Source organism: Podarcis raffonei, chromosome 2, assembly GCF_027172205.1.
Source record: "Podarcis raffonei isolate rPodRaf1 chromosome 2, rPodRaf1.pri, whole genome shotgun sequence".
NCBI classification, from domain to species: domain Eukaryota; kingdom Metazoa; phylum Chordata; class Lepidosauria; order Squamata; family Lacertidae; genus Podarcis; species Podarcis raffonei.
Window position 1 is genome coordinate 106734933 of NC_070603.1, and position 21427 is coordinate 106756359.

Genomic DNA, 21427 nt, shown 5'->3' on the forward strand with positions numbered 1-21427 from the left:
CGCCGCCGGAGCACGATTTCTGTTCTCAACCTGAAGCAAAGTTCTTAACCTGAAGCACTATTTCTGGGTTAGCGGAGTCTGTAACCTGAAGCATATGTAACCTGAAGCATATGTAACCCGAGGTACCACTGTACGATAATCTGTTCTGGAAGACCGTTTGACTTCCAAAACGTTCGACAGCCGAGGCGCAAATGTTGGTCAGCAAAGTCAATTGAATTTTTTAAAAAAAAAAATACAGCGGAAGTCATTCGACTTCCGAAAAGTGTTCAAAAACGGAAGCAATTACTTCCGGGTTTTCGGTGTTAGAAAAAAACGAAACGTTCGGCTTCCGAGATGCTCGAAAACTGAGGTACCGCTGTACTTCTCAATTTTGAAGGAAGTTTTTTTGTAGTGGGGCCCACAACGTGTGTGAGAACCTTACAGTTATCAGAACGGTATATAAACTCTGACCTGTCATAGTCCCCATTGCACAGGGCCCGCACAGGGATGGAAAATGGCTGCCACACGGGATTCAGGTTGTTCTTCACGACCTCCGTCTTGTGGCAGATGGTGAACCTGGAACCAGGAAAAGGGTCATGGCAATGGGCACAGGAGAACAGGAAGCGCTGCTGTGTGTGTTTGTGGGCATGGCGGCACAAACGAAAAGGCAATATAGCCATGGCGGGAAATATGGATGGTTAAGGGTTATGACTTGGGCAGGCTGTACGATATGTTAGGGATTCATCTCATGAGCACAAGGGTCCTGTACTTCTAGCTACATCTAAGCAGAAACCATAAGGGACGCGGGTGGCGCTGTGGGTTAAACCACAGAGCCTAGGACTTGCCGATCCGAAGGTCGGCGGTTCGAATCCCCGCGACGGGGTGAGCTCCCGTTGCTTGGTCCCTGCTCCTGCCAACCTAGCAGTTCGAAAGCACGTCAAAGTGCAAGTAGATAAATAGGTACCGTATTTTTTGCACCATAACACTCACTTTTTTCCTCCTAGAAAGTAAGGGGAAATGTCTGTGCGTGTTATGGAGGAAATGCCTATGGGTGGCATGCCTACAGATTTTCCTACTCTAAAAACTACATGCGTGTTATGGTCAGGTGCGTGTTATAGAGCGAAAAATACGGTACCTCTCCGGCGGGAATGTAAACGGCGTTTCCGTGGGCTGCTCTGGTTTGCCAGAAGCGGCTTAGACATGCTGGCCACATGACCCGGAAGCTGTACACCGGCTCCCTCGGCCAATAAAGCAAGATGAGCGCCGCAACCCCAGAGTCAGCCACAACTGGACCTAATGGTCAGGGGTCCCTTTACCTTTAAGCAGAAACCATAGACCGCAGCACATCGTGTTTAGCTGCAGATCTCAATCTTTTCCTTTCTACTACACACGCATTAAAAAGCATGTGTTTTGGTGAGCGTCTGCCCATATCTTGCTCCTAAAGCGCCCGGCTTCCCCCAGAGAATCCTGGGAACTGTAGTTTGCTAAGGGTGCTGAGAATTGTGAGAAGACCCCCATTTCCCTTCACAGAGCCACAATTCTCAGAGTTCACTGGGAAGAGGGATTGGCTCTTGAACAACTCAGGGAACTGTAGCTCTGTGAGGACCATGGGGGGGGGGGTTTCCTGACAACTCTCAGCACCATTAACAAACTACAGTTCCCAGGATTCATTGGGGCAGGGGGGGAAGCCCTGACTGTTTGAAGTGGTATGATGCGGCTTTAAATGTCACAGTGTCAAATGGAATATGAGTAAAGCACAGAAACTGCTGCATTGCAGGGGGGTTGGACTGGATGACCTTTGGGGTTCCTTCCAGCGCTACAATTCTACATGTGTTGTATTCAGAGTCCTGGGAAATAAGAACCTGGACTCAGACCACTCTTATTAGGCAGGAGGTATATTTTAGAGATCCTTCCTTGCTTACAGCTACACGCAGGCTAGACCTTGTTCCTTCCAGAACTCCCCTCTCCCTCTGCCTACTGCAAGCCCGGAGCGTTCTGGAATTTGTGTTCTGGATCAAGGAATGGCTCTGCCACAAACATTACAGTTAAGGCGGGTGTCAGGTATTTCTTGCGTACGTGCCATCCTCGTTGCTGCGGTAGAAGACAAGGAAGGGGTCGGATTTGCCAAAGAAATCCTTCTTGTCCAGCTTGTTCGCACACAGCTGCATGGTGATAATGTCCTGGAAGGGAAAAGCTATCTCAGATTGAGGTGGGGACATCGTCAAGACTAATATATGCATAGCTCATGGGACTGGCAGAGCGTAAGGCAGGAGGACAACAGCAGGTGGCGCCAGAGCCCATGAGAGGCACAGCCGCAGCCAATCGTAGGCAGGGCCAACAAATTATCATTTTGTCTCCGCCCTCTTCTTCCTTACAAGGGCAACACTGAGACCAAGGAGGAGGAAGTTTCCTGGGGTTTCCAGGGAACTGACTTTGGCAATCCCACCCGCCCTTGAACCCAATGTGTTTTGACCATACAGGTAGTGACCACTCTGCGTGGGGGGCTGGTTTGTTCCTGGTCCCTGTGTACTTCAGCACAGGGCAAATAATAATTATTTTTTATTGAATTTATATCCCGCGCTATACCCGGAGGTCTCAGGGCGGTCGGTTCACAGAACAAAATCAAAATATAAAACCGCAAGATATATTGTCAAAATAAAAACAACAGCCCAATAACCCCTCCTCAAAAAAACCCCACATTTTAAAAGGGGCATAGGATGTGCCATTTTAAAAGGGCATAAGCCCGCCCCACCCAGTTCCGCCCCCTTTGTGCCCTCCTCCAGGTCCCAAAGGACCCATGCGTCAGTAGTCGCGCAACAATTGAATGTGTGCAAAACGGTCGCTGCCTGTTTTGGCTTTAGGTGTGATCCCCGGAACGTAACCCCTGTGTAAGTTGTGGGCTTACTGTAGCGTGAGGACAGAGCCAGCAGCACAAGCTTAGTGCAAGGGGCGCTGTGTTTGTAGAGTGAACAGTTTGTGGGTAGAAGAAACCGATACGGCAGGGGAAAAAGCAGAAAGAAAGCTTTATAGCCTGAAATCAAGGAGGCATCAGGTGATGTACCTGAAGCATACTGAAGCATTTAAGAAGGGGCTAAGGCAGGGGTCAGCAAACTTTTTAAGCAGGGGGCCAGTCCACTGTCCCTCAGACCTTGCCGGGGGCTGGACTTTATTTTGAAAAAAATATATGAACAAATTCCTATGCCCCACAAATAACCCAGAGATGCGTTTTAAATAAATGAACACAGTCCACTCATGTAAAAACACCAGGCAGGCCCCATAAATAACCCAGAGATGCATTTTAAATAAAAGGATATATTCTACTCATGTAAAAACATGCTGATTCCCAGACTGCGGGAGTCTGTGGGCTGGATTTAGAAGGCAATTGGGCCGGATCCGGACGCCGGGCCTTAGTTTTCCTACCCATGGGCTAAGGGCAAGAGGGAGGGAAATGGTGGATGGATACAGCTAATGTGAGGCAGGTCAGTCATCAGAGGCCTGCAAAATTCTGGACTCCAGTTTCCTTTTTGGACAGTTGTTGCCCCAACACTCTGTGGCCCTGAGCCCAGAGAACCACTTGGTCACAAGTTGTTGGCGAAATTGCCAGTTGGGGATAACAATAAGGTTATATTCACACAGAGGGTTTATTTTGGGTTGTGCTCAGGCCGTCCCCTCAACTGCCACTTCGCCGGTCATCTATGCCCAGTGAAGAAAGCATCCTTTTAAACAGAGACAGGGAACCTGTGACTCTCCAGATGTTGCTGGAGCCGGCTGACATAGCCATTGATTAGGGATGATGGGAGTTGTAGCCCATAACATCTGGAGGGCACTGCATTGGCTGGTCCTGACCGAAATGTAACAGGCATTCAAAAATCCACTGCCGTATTTGATTTATAGTGCGATCCTATACATTTCTGAAGAAAGCCCTGCTGCGTTCATTGAGTGCAGATGCATGCTATACATTCAAACCGCATTCAACATACATTTAAAGCACGTGACTTTCCCCTCAAAGAATTCTGGGAACTGTAGTTTGCCACAGGTGCTAGGAAGGGTAGCTTGGTGAGGCAGAAACTACGGTTCCCAGCAACGTTGGGAGGCAACTCACCCGACAATTGCTAAGCTCCTCAGCAAACAGCACAATTGTGCCGCACTTCTTGCCTGGAACCCCCCTAAAAGGAAAGAAAGAGAGAGACACACAGGTTTAGTTCGAAAGTACTTTACATCCCATGGCTGCACACAGAAAGGCCTCATTCGTGCTGGCTTTGCTGACACTTGTGTAGTAACGTTACTGGAGTAACAGGGCAAGACTCAGGGGAGAAAGTTCAAATATTACTCTGAACCACCAACAAGTGCAAAGCCTTAGCCAAGAACTTGGCTGCCTCTTCTTTGGCGCTGCAAGAAGGATGGGGAACTGGCAGCCCTCCCAGAGTTGGACTACAACTCCCATTGTCCTTGACCAATGGCTATGCTGGCTGGGGCTGATGGAAGTTGGAGCCCAGTCCTATCTAAAGGGGCCCCAGGTTCCTCATCCCTGAAATACCCCTGAAATACAGCAACAAAGTGAAAGTGATCTCTTTTTGGCCCAGCCTTTTACCCTGCTGCTAATTCCCCTATTTTAATCCCTCTGTAATCACCTTAACTAAAAGGAATAACAGGCTCTTAACAAGGTGCTAAGATGTAACTAATCCTCATAAAGTGACTTTCTGTGTGTGTGGCTGGCAAAACACAAGATAAAAAACTCCTCCACACTCAGTGCCAGAGAATTCCCAGAATGCATTGCTTCAGAACAACAAGGAGCCACCATGGTTGTTTCTGAACATTCAAGTCAAAGTTCCCCCTGAACTAGAAAACAAAAGCTGTAAAGGGAGATTAGATTGACAAAGAACCCCCAGCACCTAACCTAAAATCTGCCATTTGAGTAGCATGATATGGAAAGTCACTTATATTACCACCACCACTACCCCACATCCCTAGTTGTTTGAGTCTGACTTCCATCATCCTTGACCACTGACCATCTGGCTGGACATGTTGGGAGTAAGGTAAAGGTAAAGAGACCCCTGACCATTAGGTCCAGTCGTGGCCGACTCGGGCTCGCGGTACTCATCTTGCTTTATTGGCCAAGGGAGCCAGCGTACAGCTTCTGGGTCATGTGGCCAGCATGACTAAGCCGCGTCTGGCGAACCAGAGCAGCGCACGGAAATGCCGTTTACCTTCCCGCTGGAGTGGTACCTATCTATCTACTTGCACTTTTGACGTGCTTTTGAACTGCTAGGTTGGCAGGAGCAAGGACCGAGCAACGGGAGCTCACCCCGTCGCAGGGATTCGAACTGCCGACCTTCTGATTGGCAAGTCCTAGGCTCTGCGGTTTAACCCACAGCGCCACCCGCGTCCCATCTGTTGGGAGTAGGAGTCCCCAAAAATCTGGAGAGCTGTAGCTTCCCCCATCCCTGGCATGAGCCTTATTAACAGGATCAAGACCCCTTGCTTGGAGGAGACATAGAGGGAGATGGGAGCAGTGCAGAGGCTGGGTAGCGTGGCAGTGACAAGCCTGTTTCCCCCTTTGCAACATGGCAAATTGACTTTAATCAGTGTGGAAGCAGCCAATCCATTCTGACTTTGTGTATTTGGGAGACAGGCAGTGGTGAAAAGGACGTCCTGTCAAAAATAATTAGTGATGGAAGGAGCGACAGGTCCTGATAGCCTCCATTTTGCCCTTGCTGCTAGCTGAAAAGCCCAAAAGGGGGAGATGGGTGGTTCTGGTGGGGCCTTTGCGTCACAGCAGGAGGCATTCGGCGCAAGGTGTTTCAAGCCAACGGGCTTCGTTTTGGGAACGTCCCCAACCTTAACGCTTCTCACTCAAATCTTCAAACCGGCTACTCAGACCCCGCAGCTGGTCAGCAGAACATATCTCCAGGTTTGGAGAGTTGAAATAAGCATCCCTTTCTGTCCCCTTGGCTGGCATGCCCCTCTAGGGAGCCGGATTCTGCTTTTCACTAGGCTGCCAATCAATTAAACGTCTTAATAAATCAATTAACGAGGATGCTTTGAACTGATTCATCAATTACTTCACTTTTAAGAAAAATTAAAACACGCGGTTCAGAGCTGAAGGAAGGTGCCCTTTCCAGGGGGCGAAGGATGCTGAAAAGTCTCCCTGCACTTAGAATTTAACAAACGAAAGCTACAACACTGAAAGGCCTTTATTAATATTTTCTTTCTCATTACCTTTGGGGGTATCAAACATTTACAAACCGGAGCTAAAATGGGCATAAAGGACCACCATGATTGTGGAAGCTCCATGTTTTAAAGAAGAAATGGGGAACCTGTTACTGTCGATGCTGGACTACAACTCCCATTATCCTTGACCATCATCGGCCATGCTGGCCAGGGCTAGTGGGACCTGGAGTCCAATTCTCCACCCCCATTTTAAAGACATATTGGCAAAACGAACTAAATAAAACAAATCACCTCTGGTTCTTCATCCTAGAAGCGAACAAACCGTCATTCACTCTGGAGGGAAGTCTCGCTTTTGTGAATTATTTCCCAAATAATTATTGCCCAGCCAGGAGGGAGTGGTCTTGAGGACAGTTTACCATGGAAAGGTGGCATTCAAATAATTTTTTATTCTCTATTAGTACTTTAACTTTTTGTATGTTTTTAAAGCATCGTTGTATTCCCCGCCCCCCCCGGATTATCTCCTTTCATATTTTTGTAAATTGCTTTGAGGTGCTTTTTAAAAAAACAAAAAAACCAATCAAGCGGTGTACGAGTTTTATGAAATAATTAAAAGCATAAACGATGATGATGACTCACGTGAGGGGCCGCTCCAGGCGACCCCTTTGGGAGCCGATGACCTCGCCCAGGGCTATGTAGGCCTGTCCTAGGAAGCCCTGCCAGGCAGAGAGAGAGAGAGAGAGAGAGAGAGAGAGAGAGAGAGAGAGAGAGAGATCACAGATGATTTGCGGGGTTAGGAAAGGATGGGAAGGGAGACACACACCCCTCGTTACAGAGCCAACAATTTTGTAATTTAATGCCCATTTCTGCCCTCTTGCATCGCCAGCTTTCTGCGGCAACTGAGAGATCTTGCAGGTACTTTCCCACTCAGCGCCAAACACCCTCTCATCCCAGCTGCATCGCAAGGACTTGAACATGGGTAGGCAAACTAAGGCCCAGGGGCCAGATCCGGCCCAATTGCCTTCTCAATCCAGCCCGCGGACGGTCCAGGAATCAGCGTGTTTTTACATGAGTAGAATGTGTCCTTTTATTTAAAATGCATCTCTGGGTTATTTGTGGGACATAGGAATTCGTTCATTTTCCCCCCTCCAAAATATAGTCCGGCCCCCCACAAGATTTAAACATGGCCTTAAAATGGCCCAACTCTGAATATGTCAGGGATTGTGAGTTTTATGGGTGCAAAACTTCCTCACGCTTTCTCAACAGACAAGCCTGAAGCTGTTGTTTTATCAGGTGAGTCTGTGAGGCCCCTGCTCAGAGGTGAGTCTATATCTTCTGCCTGCAGAGCAGTTCTGTATCTCTTTCTTGTACAGTGGTACCTCGGGTTAAGTACTTAATTCGTTTCAGAGGTCCGTTCTTAACCTGAAACTGTTCTTAACCTGAAGCACCACTTTAGCTAATGGGGCCTCCTGCTGCCTCCGCGCCACCGGAGCCCGATTTCTGTTCTCATCCTGAAGCAAAGTTCTTAACCCGAGGTACTATTTCTGGGTTAGCGGAGTCTGTAACCTGAAGCGTATGTAACCTGAAGCGTATGTAACCCGAGGTACCACTGTACAGTCTATCTATCCTGTCTGTTCTTTTCTTTTCTGTGACTGAATGCGCTCTCATGAGCTGAAGAAGTATTTTTTAGCCTTACTGGGGATCCTGTCAGAACTTGGACTTTGCAACCATTTTACTCTTTTAAACCTCAGTAAACTATTGCTGGTGAATTTTGCTGCCTGTGCGTGTTTCTTTGGGCTCAGCAACTCAGAGCTGCGCTTAAGGTAGTCTACTGCTCTGCTATTTTTTGCCCATGCCCAGAGTCGCTGTACTCAGGCATGGAGCCAGGGTGGCGACTGTTTTTACACCAGGCGTGGTCTATGTACACAAAAGCTGGCTGAGAAGGGTGTTCTCTCCCACCGCTGACCCCCTCCCAACCCAGGGCAAGGGCCGTAGCAAGAGCACTGCATGCAAAACGTCCCACTTGCAATTGCTGGTGTCTCCAGGTAGAGCTTGGGACAGACTCCCACCTGGGAATGCCAGAGAGCTGCTGTACCATGTCAACAATGCTGTGTGTTCAATGGGCCGATCACAGGACATCCCAGAAGCCATCCCAGCATCAGACTGGATCCTGGAATGTCCTGTTTTGGCTCCCGCAAAATCGCAACCCCCCCAAAATTGTGGGCCTGTCCTCTCTCGCGAGTCATGTGTCTCACACAGGAGCATGGCTCCAAAAGACGTGCATCCCGATTTTCCTCTGCGGCACGTTGGAGGGTATGCAACCCTCCGCCTTGTTGTAAGGCAATTTCCTATGTTGCTAACCTGGCTTGGTCCAGCCCAACCACACTCTACCTGGCTCCACCAGCAGAGGGCAGCGTGGCCGCTTCAAGGGGCGGAAGTAGCTTACCTTCTACGCAGGTCATAATGGGAAACGCAGCATGGAAATAAAATTCAAGATACAGGAGTTAGAGGCACCATCCCTGCTACTATTCAGGAACCCCCTAAGAGCTCCTTCGCCTTGCCCCAAATTTCCACTTTGGGCTTGGCTCAAAGCATCCCCAAAAATCTGTTCTGGAGAGACCCCAAACCCACTGTAAATCATGTCGTGTGAGCAAATGGCACAAAATGTGATCCCGACTAAACAGACAACTCAGATGTAGAGAGCAAGACTTTTCATCTCGGGGCTGTGAGTTCGAGTCCCATGTTGGGCAAGAAGGTTCCTGTATTGTGAGGGGTTGGACTAGATGACTCTTGCGGTTCCAAATCTACAGTTCTATGATCAGGAGGAACTTTTTGACTGTAAGAGGTGCTGTTATGTACTGAGTTGACTAGGACCCAAAAGGCAGCAGTCGGATTGGTCCTAGAACAACAGGATTCAGAATGCAGCAGTCTGATTGGTCCACAGGAGCCACCCAATCCAGCTCCAGGTGGAAGTGAATCCGCAACCTGATTGGCCTACAGGTGAATCCCGGAATTAGCCAATCACGTGGGGCCCATTGTGTAAATAATGTATATAAAGCAGACATTCTGGGGGAACTTCCATTCCTCCTCACCACTATGAGCTGAATAAAGAGCATGAAATCCAATCTTGATTCCGAGTATATTTCAGCTGCTTGACAGCGGAACAAGTTCCCTTGGAAGATGATGGACCCTACTTCCCTAGAGGTTGTTAAGCAGAGGTTGGATCGCCATGCTTCAGTTGAGATTCCTACACTTTCAGAGGGTTGGACTAGATGGATCTTGTGGGCCCTTCCAGCTCTACAATTCTAAAATATCCTGGGCTCTCCAGATATTAATGCTCATTGCCCAAGGCAGATGGTTATTTTCCTGCCCAACATTTTGTGTTCTTTTTTTGGAAAACACAGCACTTCCTCCCTCCCTCCCTCCCTCCCTCCCTCCCTTCCTTCCTTCAACTTGCAACAGTCTTTCCAGGACCTCAACTAACTGCATTTTCTAGGTCCCATCTCTGCAGCAAACCCCTTTGCAGACGTATTTAGGGAGGTATGTACTCACGCTTTTGGGAAGGTTGCTAGTCTTGGAGTCCACATTGTAGCTGGGAAAAGCACAGAGAAAGTGCATTACTGCCTTGGTGTTAGAACATATCAGTGCCGGATTTACATATAAACTAAACAAGCTGTAGCTTAGGGCTCCACTCTCTTGGGGACCCCCCCCCCAAATTAACGGAAAAAACAACTGGATGTACATTTCCAAAATATAAGATAAAAAACTAATAAAATAAAACCTACATACAGTTAGAGCTTAATAATTATTTCACTATTCATATACTTCTTCTTAATTGTATTTCACTATTATTATGCTTCTTAATTGTATTTCACTTCAACAATTACTTTGATAAAATACATATTTTGTTATGTGCCAATGGCTTTAGATACCTATTAGGTCCATAAATTACCATATAGCATATATTCAACACACAAAAAACCAGCGACAATTTGTTTTTGACAAAGGGCAGCTGGACATATAAAGGGCCCCATTACCTTCAGTCGCTTAGGGCCTCATCAAACCTAAATCCGGCCTTGGAACATATTCAAGGTCTGATTTGGAATAGGGTTTGAAAGCAGGCCTCAGCACTGCAATCTGGGACAGGAATGTAGAAGGCAGGGGCATTGCCAGAGGTAGACCATGGGAGTTGAGCTCTACCCTTTTGCATTGGACCCCGGATCTCCTTTCTTCCTCCCCTCTTAAAACCTAAATTTTAAAAAAAGTTTGGCTTGCAGGATGGCTTTCCCTTTGAAAGTGACTCTAAAGTTTCAGCTGTGCCAGGGATGGAGCCCCAGTTGTTATGGACTTGTGCCAAAAGTCTTTTAAGGATCCAGCGATGTCCCTGGCAACGAGCCTCTTAATCTCAGGGTTGTGTGTTCGAGCCTTAATTTAGGGGGGTTGGACTAGATGACCCCCAAGGTCCCTTCCGACTCCACCATTCTATGGTTCTACGAAAAGAGAACCAGGAATCAAGCAAGCAGAGGGGTGGTAAGAGAAAAGGGCGTCAGGGCAGGGGCACAAAGTCGGGGAGAGGACCAGAAGCGACTCACACATCGAAACGAAGGTTCTGCTTCTCCTCAAAGTAATAGTCAAGCACAAATTTCCGGACAAACTCTGGGTTCAGCGTGTTGTCGATCACCTCCGTGCGACCAAACTGGGACAGGGAGGTAAGAAAAAACAGAAGGAGAAATGCAGAAGGTTAAAGAGGTGGCAGTAGCAACCCCTTGCATATATGAACTGTGAACACACCACACCTTTAAAGCACCCTCCTTGGGGAGGAAATAATCCTGGAAACTGGTGTGTTACAGGGGCTGGGAATTGTAGCATTGCGGTGGGGTAAACTGCAGTTTCCAGGATACTTTGGAGGAAGCCATGCACTTTGCATGTTTGGTGTACAGTGGTACCTCGGGTTACATACGCTTCAGGTTACATACGCTTCGGGTTATAGACTCGGCTAACCCAGAAATAGTGCTTCAGGTTAAGAACTTTGCTTCAGGATGAGAACAGAAATTGTGCTCCGGCGGCCCAGCAGCAGCAGGAGGCCCCATTAGCTAAAGTGGTGCTTCAGGTTAAGAACAGTTTCAGGTTAAGAACGGACCTCCGGAATGAATTAAGTACTTAAGCCGAGGTATCACTGTATACTCAATCCTTGCATGTTTGCATGGAGGACAGGGCTGGCAGGGCTCTTGGGTTGTTGACTCACTAACCCTCCCAATCCATAGCTTAGATCAAGGGTGGCGAGTCTGTGGCCTTGCCAGGTGGTGTTGGTCGGCCCCAGCCAGCATGACCAATGGTCAGGGATGATGGGAGTTGTAGTCCAGGAATAGAAACAGTCTTTCGTTTTCAGATCCGGGAACTGCCTTTAACCCAAACACCCATTTGGGCCCACTGCTTATTTTTCTAAACATACATTTGTATGGTGACGGTCCTGCTGCCAAACCCCAACTGTTATGTATTCAGTGGTCTGAGCTTGAGTCTGGACTAAGGATTCTCCTGATTCGATACGTGTTGTCCAATCACAGAACATTTCAGGATTTGGGCCTCTGCCATTGCCCTAGAACTCTTGAGAAGTAATTCGCAGTTGGGAAGTTTAGACAGCCAATCACGTCAGGAGTGGGAGTGGCCCAGGCTTTCAGAAAAGTATATAAGCAGTTGCCTTGCCTCTGTTTCCCAGTTATGTAGTTCAAGAAAGGTTCTAGCTGTTATCACTGTGTCTTGGCTCGTGGGACCCCACCTAGACTTCACTAACTTTGGTCTATACATGACCCAATCATGGGTCCTGACTCACCAGTGATCTAGAGGGCAACACGTTTCCCACCCCAGCCTAGAAAAGCCACACACCTCTGGCCAAAGCAAGGCTGTCCCACCACAAAAAGTCGAGGTTCGGTGGAAGCAGCAGCTGCGGGGGAGCAATTTGCCCCCCAATCGCCAAGGAAGCTACACCCAGTGGTTGTTTCCTGGGCAGGATTTGGGTTGGAGGACCAGGCCCCAGGGTGAGAAACGCAGCAGGGCTGGCCTACCAGCTACCACATTTTGAAGCAAGTGGGACGTTTTCATTCCCAAGAGGGCGGGGGGGTGTAAGACCCATCAAGTCTAGACTCTAAAATAAATCTAGCGGCAAGCACAGACCGCATCCGCCACGCCACCCACAGCCCAGGGGGACTTCAGAGTCAGAGTTCATATCTCCTGGATACAACCCTAGTACCTGCCAAGTACAGCTGATGGTGACCATGTGGATTGGACCTGACAGAGGAAGGGAATAATAATAACATTATAATAATTTATTATTTATACCCCGCCCATCTGGCTGGGCCTCCCCAGCCACTCTGGGCGGCTTCCCAAAAAAATATTAAAATACTGTAATACATCAAACATTAAAAGCTTCCCTAAACAAGGCAGCAGGCAGCTCATTGGCTGACCTCCCAGCAGGTTTGACCAATGAGGGTCTGTGCTGGTAAATTGTGGCAAGGCCCATATTCTGCAACAAGAGTGCTTTCCCAGTTTGATGTAACAGGTGCGTTGGAAGCAGAAGGGTGTGTGTGTGTGTGTGTGTGTGTGTGTGCCTGCAGCTGCTCACCTCTCTCCATTCCTTGTCCGCAGTTCCTTGGATGTAAAGAATCACAACTGCAAGGAGAGATGTCAGAAGAAGACATTCAGCGCAGAAAAAGAAATCTTCTTCCATACAATTGCATTTTTTACACATGCACTTGTGTTTTCCATGTCGTACTCCCAATGCACCTTTTGCAGCCAAAGGTTTTGTAGGCACCTTATATTTAAAGCACACTTTCCCTTCAAAGAATCACAGGAACTGTAGTTTGTTAAGGGTGCTGGGAATTGTAGGTGTGTTGCGGTCACCAGGATTCTATTTGGGCAGGGATGCGCTTTAAATAGCTGGCCTGCACACAACTTAAGTTTTAATTACACAATTGCTAGGTTTGTTGAAATTATTATCATGTTTCATTATGTATTTTAGTGATGGGTGTTTATATTTTAGTGCCAGTGTAAGTTGTTGTTTTTTATATTTGTAAACTGCTTAGATGCCTGTCGTGGCATTAAGTTATATGTAAATTAATTAATAATAATTTCCCACTGTTCTGTAGGAGGTTTTCTGTTTTATAAGCTAAATTAAGAACAGGCAATGGGTGCCAGCTGCAAATACAATACTAGGCAATATTGGAGTTTTAATGCTCCAACATCAATGTCCGTAGTTCAGTGGCAGATCTGACTTGGTCACATGCAAAGCTCTCAGATTCACTCCCTAGCATTTGCAAGTGAGCCCGGAAAAGACACTCGAGAGAGATGCTGCCCGTCACCGGATAGTCTGACCTGGGATACAGCAACTTTTCCTATGTTCCCGGAGTACAGTGGTACCTTGGTTCTCAAACAACTTGGAACCCAAATGCTGCAAACCCGGAAGTAAGTGTTCCGGTTTGCAAACTTTTTTTGGAAGCTAAACATGCTCCGTCTTGAGTGTTATGCTTCCGTTTTGAGTGCCACACTTGCGCTTAGGTCTGTCTGTTTTCTGCAGCTCTTTTTTGTTGTTTTTGTGACTGTGTGGAACCCAGTTCAGTGATTGATTGCGTGACTGCAGTACATTGTTTATTGCCTTCATTTTATGGATCAACAGTCTCGTTAGTTAGTAAAATTCACATTATATTGCTGTTTTAGTGGTTGTTTTTAAAAGTCTGGAACGGATTAATCCATTTTGCATTACCTTCTATGGGAAAGCACGTATTTGTTTTAGAACACTTTGGTTTTGGAACGGACTTCCGGAACGGATTAAGTTTGAGAACCAAGGTACCCCTGTACTGAGTACTAAGCGGCTGGCACTGGTGACGTCACAAACCCTCTCTTTCTGAAGCAGTTTGCAGTTCTTTTAAAATAGTTTCAGTAATTAAAAACAAGGCAAGCATTAACTATAGCTAGGTAAAGGTGTGCATAGCACTTTAAAAAAAATGTCAGCAGCCTGTTTGAAGCATGAGGCAAGGAGGAAGAGTGATGGACAAGGCAGCCTTTGAGTTACTAGTCCGTTGTGCAACTCTCCTTTAATTTGTGATGTTGAGAGGAAGCCAGGTTTCTACTACAGGAGCAGAACCTGCTGTGATGTCTGTTTATATGTTATTGATCATCCATCAGCTACAATATCTTTTAATCTGTTGACAGTCCTAGCTTGCACCTTCATCACAGAGATTTCCTAAACAATGAGATTGGCATTTAAGATCAGGCGAAGCAAACTCTCCATGAGCTGCTTTTGCAATTTAGCCTGAAACCGCTCTGCGATATCATGAATTAGACAAAGCAGTGACAGCATTCTTTTAATAATGTGTCTACGCATCTTGTCACCATTGCTTTATTGGGAAATGTATCAAAACTACACATGGGTTATGACAAAAGCGGCCTAATGAATCATACGATAAATATTATATGTATAGCAATCACAATTAATATCAAGGCAAAGATTTAATATTACAGTGCCATATCCTGCCTTAACGTTTATCCATCTTGGGCAATCCATTACCATCACCTGATCCAATATGTCAACACAATTAAATTCAGCGAGATTAATATTTCAGCTCAAATGCTGAACGCTATCATACCCATCTTCTCTGAATGGTTTTGCCATTTCTGAACTTTTAAAAGGACAGTTTTAAATGCCAGATCACTGATCAACAGAATTTCTCAGAGTTATATCTGATATTAGTCATATGCAGAGTAAACCCATTGAAATCAACTGACTTTTGTAAATGAGCATCTTAGCTGGGTATCAGCCTCAGTGTATAACTTAAGTTATCTCAATTCCTGCTGAATGTCAGACTTTTAGATTTTTGCAGTCATTAATGGATAGCAAATGTATTCAGCTTCCTGCTCCAAATCCAGCTTTTTAAAATAGTCTAACAATACTCTCCTTGGATCCAGACCACATCTGCAATATTTTCCACTCAGTTATCTGGGACCAAAACATCTGTATTCATGTATGTATCAAGTCAATCTTTACATGACTGCATCACCAACAAATGGAACATATCAGGTAGATTTTGTCAAGTTTCCATGGTTATCAAATGCCATTGTACAAAAACCTTAAAACAGCACTACTATGGGGTTGAAGTTGAACTGGAGGACCTCAAGGTCCCTGCCAAGTCAATGGTTTTATGGTTGCAAAACTGACTTCCTGAGGCAAAAGACAAGATGGGGTCTTCTCCTGGTCCATAAACACAGAATAAAGGAATCATAGAACTGTAGAGATGGAAGGGATCCCACAGGCCAAGTAGTTCTGCTGTGGTGGAATCACAGCTAGAGGATCCCTGACAGATCCAACGTCTGTTTGGAAACCTCCAGCAAAGGAAACAATCCATCACTTTCTGGAGTGGTAGTGTAAACTTACTTCGGTACTAGCCACAAGACAACATTCTCTATTGTGCCTGAAGTTTTTGCAGGGCTGGCTAGGAACAACCCAGCTTCGCTTTACATAATGGCAGGGCCACCTGTCGGTCTGGACAACAGAAAGATTGCCATGTACCCCAGCCTGCGTCTGGGAAAAGCTGTTTTATTTCAGTGAATGTTGTGCTATGTTCCACATCGACATGCTCAGGCTGCAATGATGTGATGCAGTCACAGGGAACCTCTGGCCTCCAGGCCCAAAGAAGCCTGCCAGAGGTCCCTGGGGCTGTTTCCTCCTGGCCACACGCACCTGCCACTCACCTGCAAAGGAAGAATCAGGAGACTAAAGAGTACATTCCAGGCCAGTCCTTTGCGAGCGCAGCTGACATTTGATGCTCTAAGGCATGGTGTGTGTGTGTGTGTGTGTGTGTGTTTGCAATCAAGCAGGGCATACCTTTTATGAAATAAATAAAATTGAAACTTGGCAAACCTCTCTGCTGGGATTGGATGCACTTGGGAGCTTCCGACGGCATCGGAAGTCTGCTAAAAGCAGCGCTGCTTTTAGCAAACATCCCATCCAGCCAGGAGCTCCTGCAAACAGGAGCTCCCTAGTGTATCCGACCACAGCAGAGCGGCTTGTCTTTGCCAGCGTGACTTGCCTTTGGCACCAAACTGAAGCTGTGTTTAATGCAAGCTGCACCGCTACGTCTAGGGGCTGGATTCACTGAACATTTTACTACAGCAGGCGATTGCCAAGTGGGCAGCCAAATTGCCAAATGTAGCCCACAACTGGATCTGGTTCACTGACCAAAAGGAGTTCCCTTGCTGTTGATGCAATGGGACGTTCACAAACATTCTGAGGTCACGGAATGTTTACAATCAATATAGCTGTTGTGAGGGAAGTGGGCATTTTGGCTGGGAGTAAACCTCTTCAAGGGCTGTGAGGTATGGGGGGGGTGTCACTGGGCCATATAGCTGGCTGGGGAGGAAGTGAGATGACCCCGTTGAAAACAAAAGAGGCACAAAATGAGGGGAGTAAAAAACAAACAAACCAGGCAGACTGATTATTTCACATTGATTCAAAGTTAAGCAGCCAAATATTTAGCAAGAATATTTACATTAAAAAACATTAAAGCCTTTTAAACTCGGTCTTCAGCCAAAAAGGCTCCCAGAGCAGCTTATGAAGATCATTAAGAAGGCACACGTTCGTAGAAAGGATTTTATGTAAGCATTGTTGATTTTATATTCATGTACAACAGCTGATAAAATAAAATGTAACTAGGTCATTTCAGGAACACATTGTCCACACAGTGAATGCAGAAAATTCACATTCTAGCTACTGAATAGGTTATTCCTCCCCATGTAATTAACTAGAAGCCATCTTTTTTAAAAAAGGAGTCTATTTAAAAAGTCATTTTTAGATATATGTCAGTGTTGTTAACTTCACCACAACTGTAGCGTCCCACAATGCCTGGAGCCATCCGTCCTTGAGCCCCTAATGTTTTAAAATATTGGGTGTTCCTAGGTGACCTGTTTACTGAGCATTCGTTTCTGATTTGCTTGCAGGGAGGTTAGATGATGTTGTGGCAAAGTGAGCTTCATCACACACTTTCCCAGTGCATTTTCCCGTCACACTCCTTATCGAAAAAAAAAAAAAAGTCCGCCGTTTTGAGGAAGCGGCTTTGTTTTGCAAGGCGACCCAGTCAACTAACCACACAGCCTGAATCCGCTGCCATGTGACTGAATCCCACGTGACGGTTCTGGAAGTGCCCTTCGAAAGAAGCCCTTGCAAAAAGTCTCTGCTCGCCTCGCAGTCATTATGAGGCTGATCCCACTTAAAAGGGACACCTGGGCTTTCTGTGGTTCAGCCACCAGCAGAGAGAGACTCTCTGTAATTGGATGCCCCTTTTAGACATTCACCAGAATGTCTCCTCTGAGACAGCCTCTCTCTGTGTGTGTATGTGTCTGTGTATGTCTGAATCCCGTCTCTGGGGCCTCAAATCTGCTGAGAGATTATGTAGGCCGCTGTCGCCTCACAAGCAGGTACATGAGCTGGTCTCTACAGCTGGATAATTCCACAATCCACGTTAAACAAACTGCGGCTTCACACTTGCTTCCTCCCATCTTTCCGTTGAGCTCCTCCTCACATTTCTTCAGGATATGTTTCTACATTGTGTCCCAGAACTAAGCCTGACTCAGTTCAAGGAAACCTAGGCTACATATTGATGCCCATACATTTAAAGCACCGTGATACCGGCCCGCTATGATGCACACCTGAGAGGTGCCGGAACTGCACTCTGGGGCACCCCAGCTGAACAAAAGCACAACCTAGAAAGCATGAGACAAGTGGGAAACTGATTGGACCCATGCTTCCTAGGCGCAGGTAAAGGTAAAGGGACCCCTGACCATTAGGTCCAGTCATGGCCGACTCTGGAGTTGCGGCGCTCATCTCGCTTTATTGGCCGAGGGAGCTGGCATACAGCTTCCGGGTCATGTGGCCAGCATGACTAAGCCGCTTCTGGCGAACCAGAGCAGCGCATGGAAATGCCGTTTACCTTCCTGCCAGAGTGGTACCTATTTATCTACTTGCACTTTGACATGCTTTCGAACTGCTAGGTTGGCAGGAGCAGGGACCGAGCAATGGGAGCTCACCCTGTCGCGGGGATTCGAACCGCCGACCTTCTGTGTTTTTTTAAAAAGATATTTATTAAAGTTTTCAAATTTAATACAATAAAAAAGAATCAAAAAAAGCAAAAAGGTTTAAAAACACATAAGGTTCACAATACCTATTTTTCAATAACATATTTCACTGACTTCCTCATACCTCCCCTTCTTGTATTCCAATTCAAATTGTTAATTTAGCAAATCCTTATCCATAAATTTAACCTATTTCCATACCTTCCCCCCCCCCAAACCGCCGACCTTCTGATTAGCAAGTCCTAGGCTCTGAGCCCTCTGTTTGTGCAACTGAAATAAATGGCAACTTTCCCCCTGCCTCCATTTCTCTCCCCTTTTCTCTCTTGCCTCCCCACTTTTAAATTACAGCATGCAAGCTCCTCAGGGCAGGCAGCTGTCCTCCTCTGTTTTGTAAAATGCCCTTCACATTGAGGGCTTGTCTACGGGATGGGGCATAAATTTCCTCTAGGGCTACCATGTATTTACACTAGAAGCCCAAAGGGGTAGGCCTCTTAGCTCAGCAGCAGAACATCTGAACCTAGGACATCCTAGGTTAAGACTCCAAGGTCTCCGTGGGACGAATGTAAGGTTCTGCACTAAGGCAGAAAGAACCAGCAGCACAAATATAAGATGAGGGATGCCTGGCTTACTAGTAGTACATGTGAAAAGGTCCCAGGGGTCTTGGTGGACTACAGGCTTAAAATGAGTCAACAGTGTGATGCAATGGCAGAAAAGGCTAATGCTATTCTAGGCTACATCAACAGAAGTCTAGTGTCCAGATCAAGGGAAGTCATAGTACTGCTCTATTCTGCCTTGGTCAGACCACACTTGGAAGACTGTGTCCAGTTCTGGTACCACAATTTAAGAAGGATGTTGACAAGCTGGACCATGTGCAGAGGAGGGCGATCAAGATGATCAAGGGAGGGTCTGGAAACCAAGCCTTGTGAGGAATAGTTGAAGGAGCTGGGTATGTTTAGCCTGGAAAAGAGGAGACTAAGAGGAGAGGTGATAGCCATCTTCAAACATCTCAAGGGCTGTCAGGTGGAAGATGGAGCATGCTTGTTTTCTCCTGCTCTGGAAGGTAGGACTCTAACCAGTGGCTTCAAGTAAAAAGAAAGGTTTCCTATTTTATAGGACACATCTGCTATATGTCTACTCAGGAGTAATCCCCACTGAGTTCCATGGAACCCGTTCCCAGGTGAATGCCATGAAAGACTGCAGCCTCAGCTCTTGTAGACAAGAGACGGGAGAAAAAGCAGGCTATGAGATGAGAAGTTGGCATTTAAGCAATGGGGGAAACCTCACGGCATGAGAAATGTTCCAGGCTTGCAGGCATAATGAGCTGTCTGCCTGTCTACCCATTGTCCATTAGAGGAGGATTAATTCTGATCAGAATGAGGTTTCCCCCATTAGCTATATTAAGAAAAAGCTCCATGACAGATGTGAAGGCGTTAGAATCCATTTTCAGTAGCGGCGAGATTTAATTGGGCAGCATCTATTGGTCGCTGGGGACCAGTGGGGGCTGGTTGGGCGGAAGGCAGGGAGGCCACCAGTAGGGGGAGCCAGAGCCAACGGCAGGCACAGCCGCCCCCTGATTGGCTGTCAATATGAAAGGCAGGTGGGGTTGGTTGAGGGCAGGCTGAAGGTTGGTGGGGCAGTGCCCCTTCCGCCCTCTTGGCGGCCATTTCTAAGGTTCAAGCTAATTTTCTGCTTTCTCATAGTATGATAAACAAGTAAGATTTTATGGCTATTGCAAATGCTTTAATTGTTTTGTAAGCACTGCCATTATTTGACTTCACTTCAGTAGCGCTTTGAGGTGGACCAGAAGATCTTCCTGTCCCTCCATGCTCCCCAGGTGGTGAAGCAGATGGTATTATAGCAGCCAACCTACTTGACAAATCTTCTTTTGGCTTTTCGACCAGATTCGTCACCTCCCACCAAGGACAGTGACATACAGCCGCCCCCCCCCCTCACCAAATATCGACAGCTTGGCACACTTACCAGGATCAGACTTGGAGAAAGTATCCATGTCCAACAGGTTCCTGGGGAGATCGATAAGCAAAGGGGTAGAAAGAAAGATAAGAATGTGAGTTTGGAAATAAGAGAAAGGCCGGAAAGTGAAGTGAAGTGAAGTGGTGTGGTGTGGTGTGTGGGTGTGGGTGTGGGTGGGTGTGAGTGAGTGAGAGAGAGAGAGGTCCCATCTACACTATGCTTCTAAAACAGTATCATACCACTTTAAACAATCATGGCTCCCCCACAAGGAATCATGGGAAATGTGGCATGTTAAGGGTGCAGAGAGTTGCTAAGAGACCCCTATTCCTCCCAATTCTCTGCAAGGGACCCTGGGGATCGTAGTTCTGTGAGGAGACGGGTCTCCCAAGAATTCTCAGCACTCTAACCAAACTACAGCTCCCAGGATTCTTTGGGGGGAAGCTGCGACTGTTCATAATACGGCTTCAAATATGCAGTGGTGCAGGCAGGGCTTAAGGATCAAAGTTATAAGCCTAGGATTTGTTTCCCCCAACAGCAAAGTCACCTTGACCGTTCTCAGCCGCTTCCCTTCTCTTGTGTTGTTAGCTTTATTAATGCATCTGAATTAAGATCATTAAAAGAGGCAATCAAATCTGTAGTCAGTCGCAGCTTCGTGCTGGAGAGAGGAGGAAAGAGCCAATTCACAGCCCTCTCTGCCCCCAAGAAAGTCATCGGGGAGGAATTTCTGAGCAGTAGACCTGAGAATGAAAACAAGGAAGATGAGGGGGCAAGGTGAGTCTACTTACAGGCCCCCCTCTTGGCGAGACCTTGTGCCCTTATTGGATGCAGAATCCCTTCCCCTCTGTTGCTAGGACACTTCAACTGAGGTTTAAGTACAATTAACAGTCACGATTGCCAGGCTATTGTCACAGATCTGACTCCAACTGGGTGAGAAAACCCAGCAGTTCTGTATTCAGCCCAGAACTCGGCAAACAACTTGAATAAGCAACTGAAATTTAAATCTCTCCCTTGGTCACAGAAGTATACCATTCGGGAGGCTGCTGCGGCTGCCAGCCAGTGTTGGTAATACTGCCTGAGCTGGATGGACAAGTGGCCTGTCCCAATCCAAGGCAACTCCCTATGTTTGGCAAGCTTCCAGCTAATCAATTATCTTCTTCATTACTGTAATTATTCAGGGTTTTTTATATATATC

The 21427-nt window shown here is 46.8% G+C and overlaps 1 protein-coding gene across 2 annotated transcripts in view; it reads right to left on the reverse strand.

Annotated features, from left to right (window-relative positions):
• CPNE9 (copine family member 9) overlaps positions 1–21427 on the reverse strand; it is a 57405-nt gene that overhangs the window by 23238 nt on the left and 12740 nt on the right. Inside the window, exons 2-9 of one of the 2 annotated variants that reach the window (XM_053378474.1) lie at positions 20245–20285; positions 12767–12813; positions 10740–10843; positions 9700–9739; positions 6787–6863; positions 4082–4145; positions 2056–2159; positions 451–555 (exon numbers count right to left, since the gene is read on the reverse strand). In XM_053378474.1, coding sequence (XP_053234449.1) covers positions 451–555; positions 2056–2159; positions 4082–4145; positions 6787–6863; positions 9700–9739; positions 10740–10843; positions 12767–12813; positions 20245–20285 — 582 coding nt within the window. The remainder of the gene's footprint in view (positions 1–450; positions 556–2055; positions 2160–4081; positions 4146–6786; positions 6864–9699; positions 9740–10739; positions 10844–12766; positions 12814–20244; positions 20286–21427) is intronic. The other variant, XM_053378475.1, reaches the window with a different exon arrangement.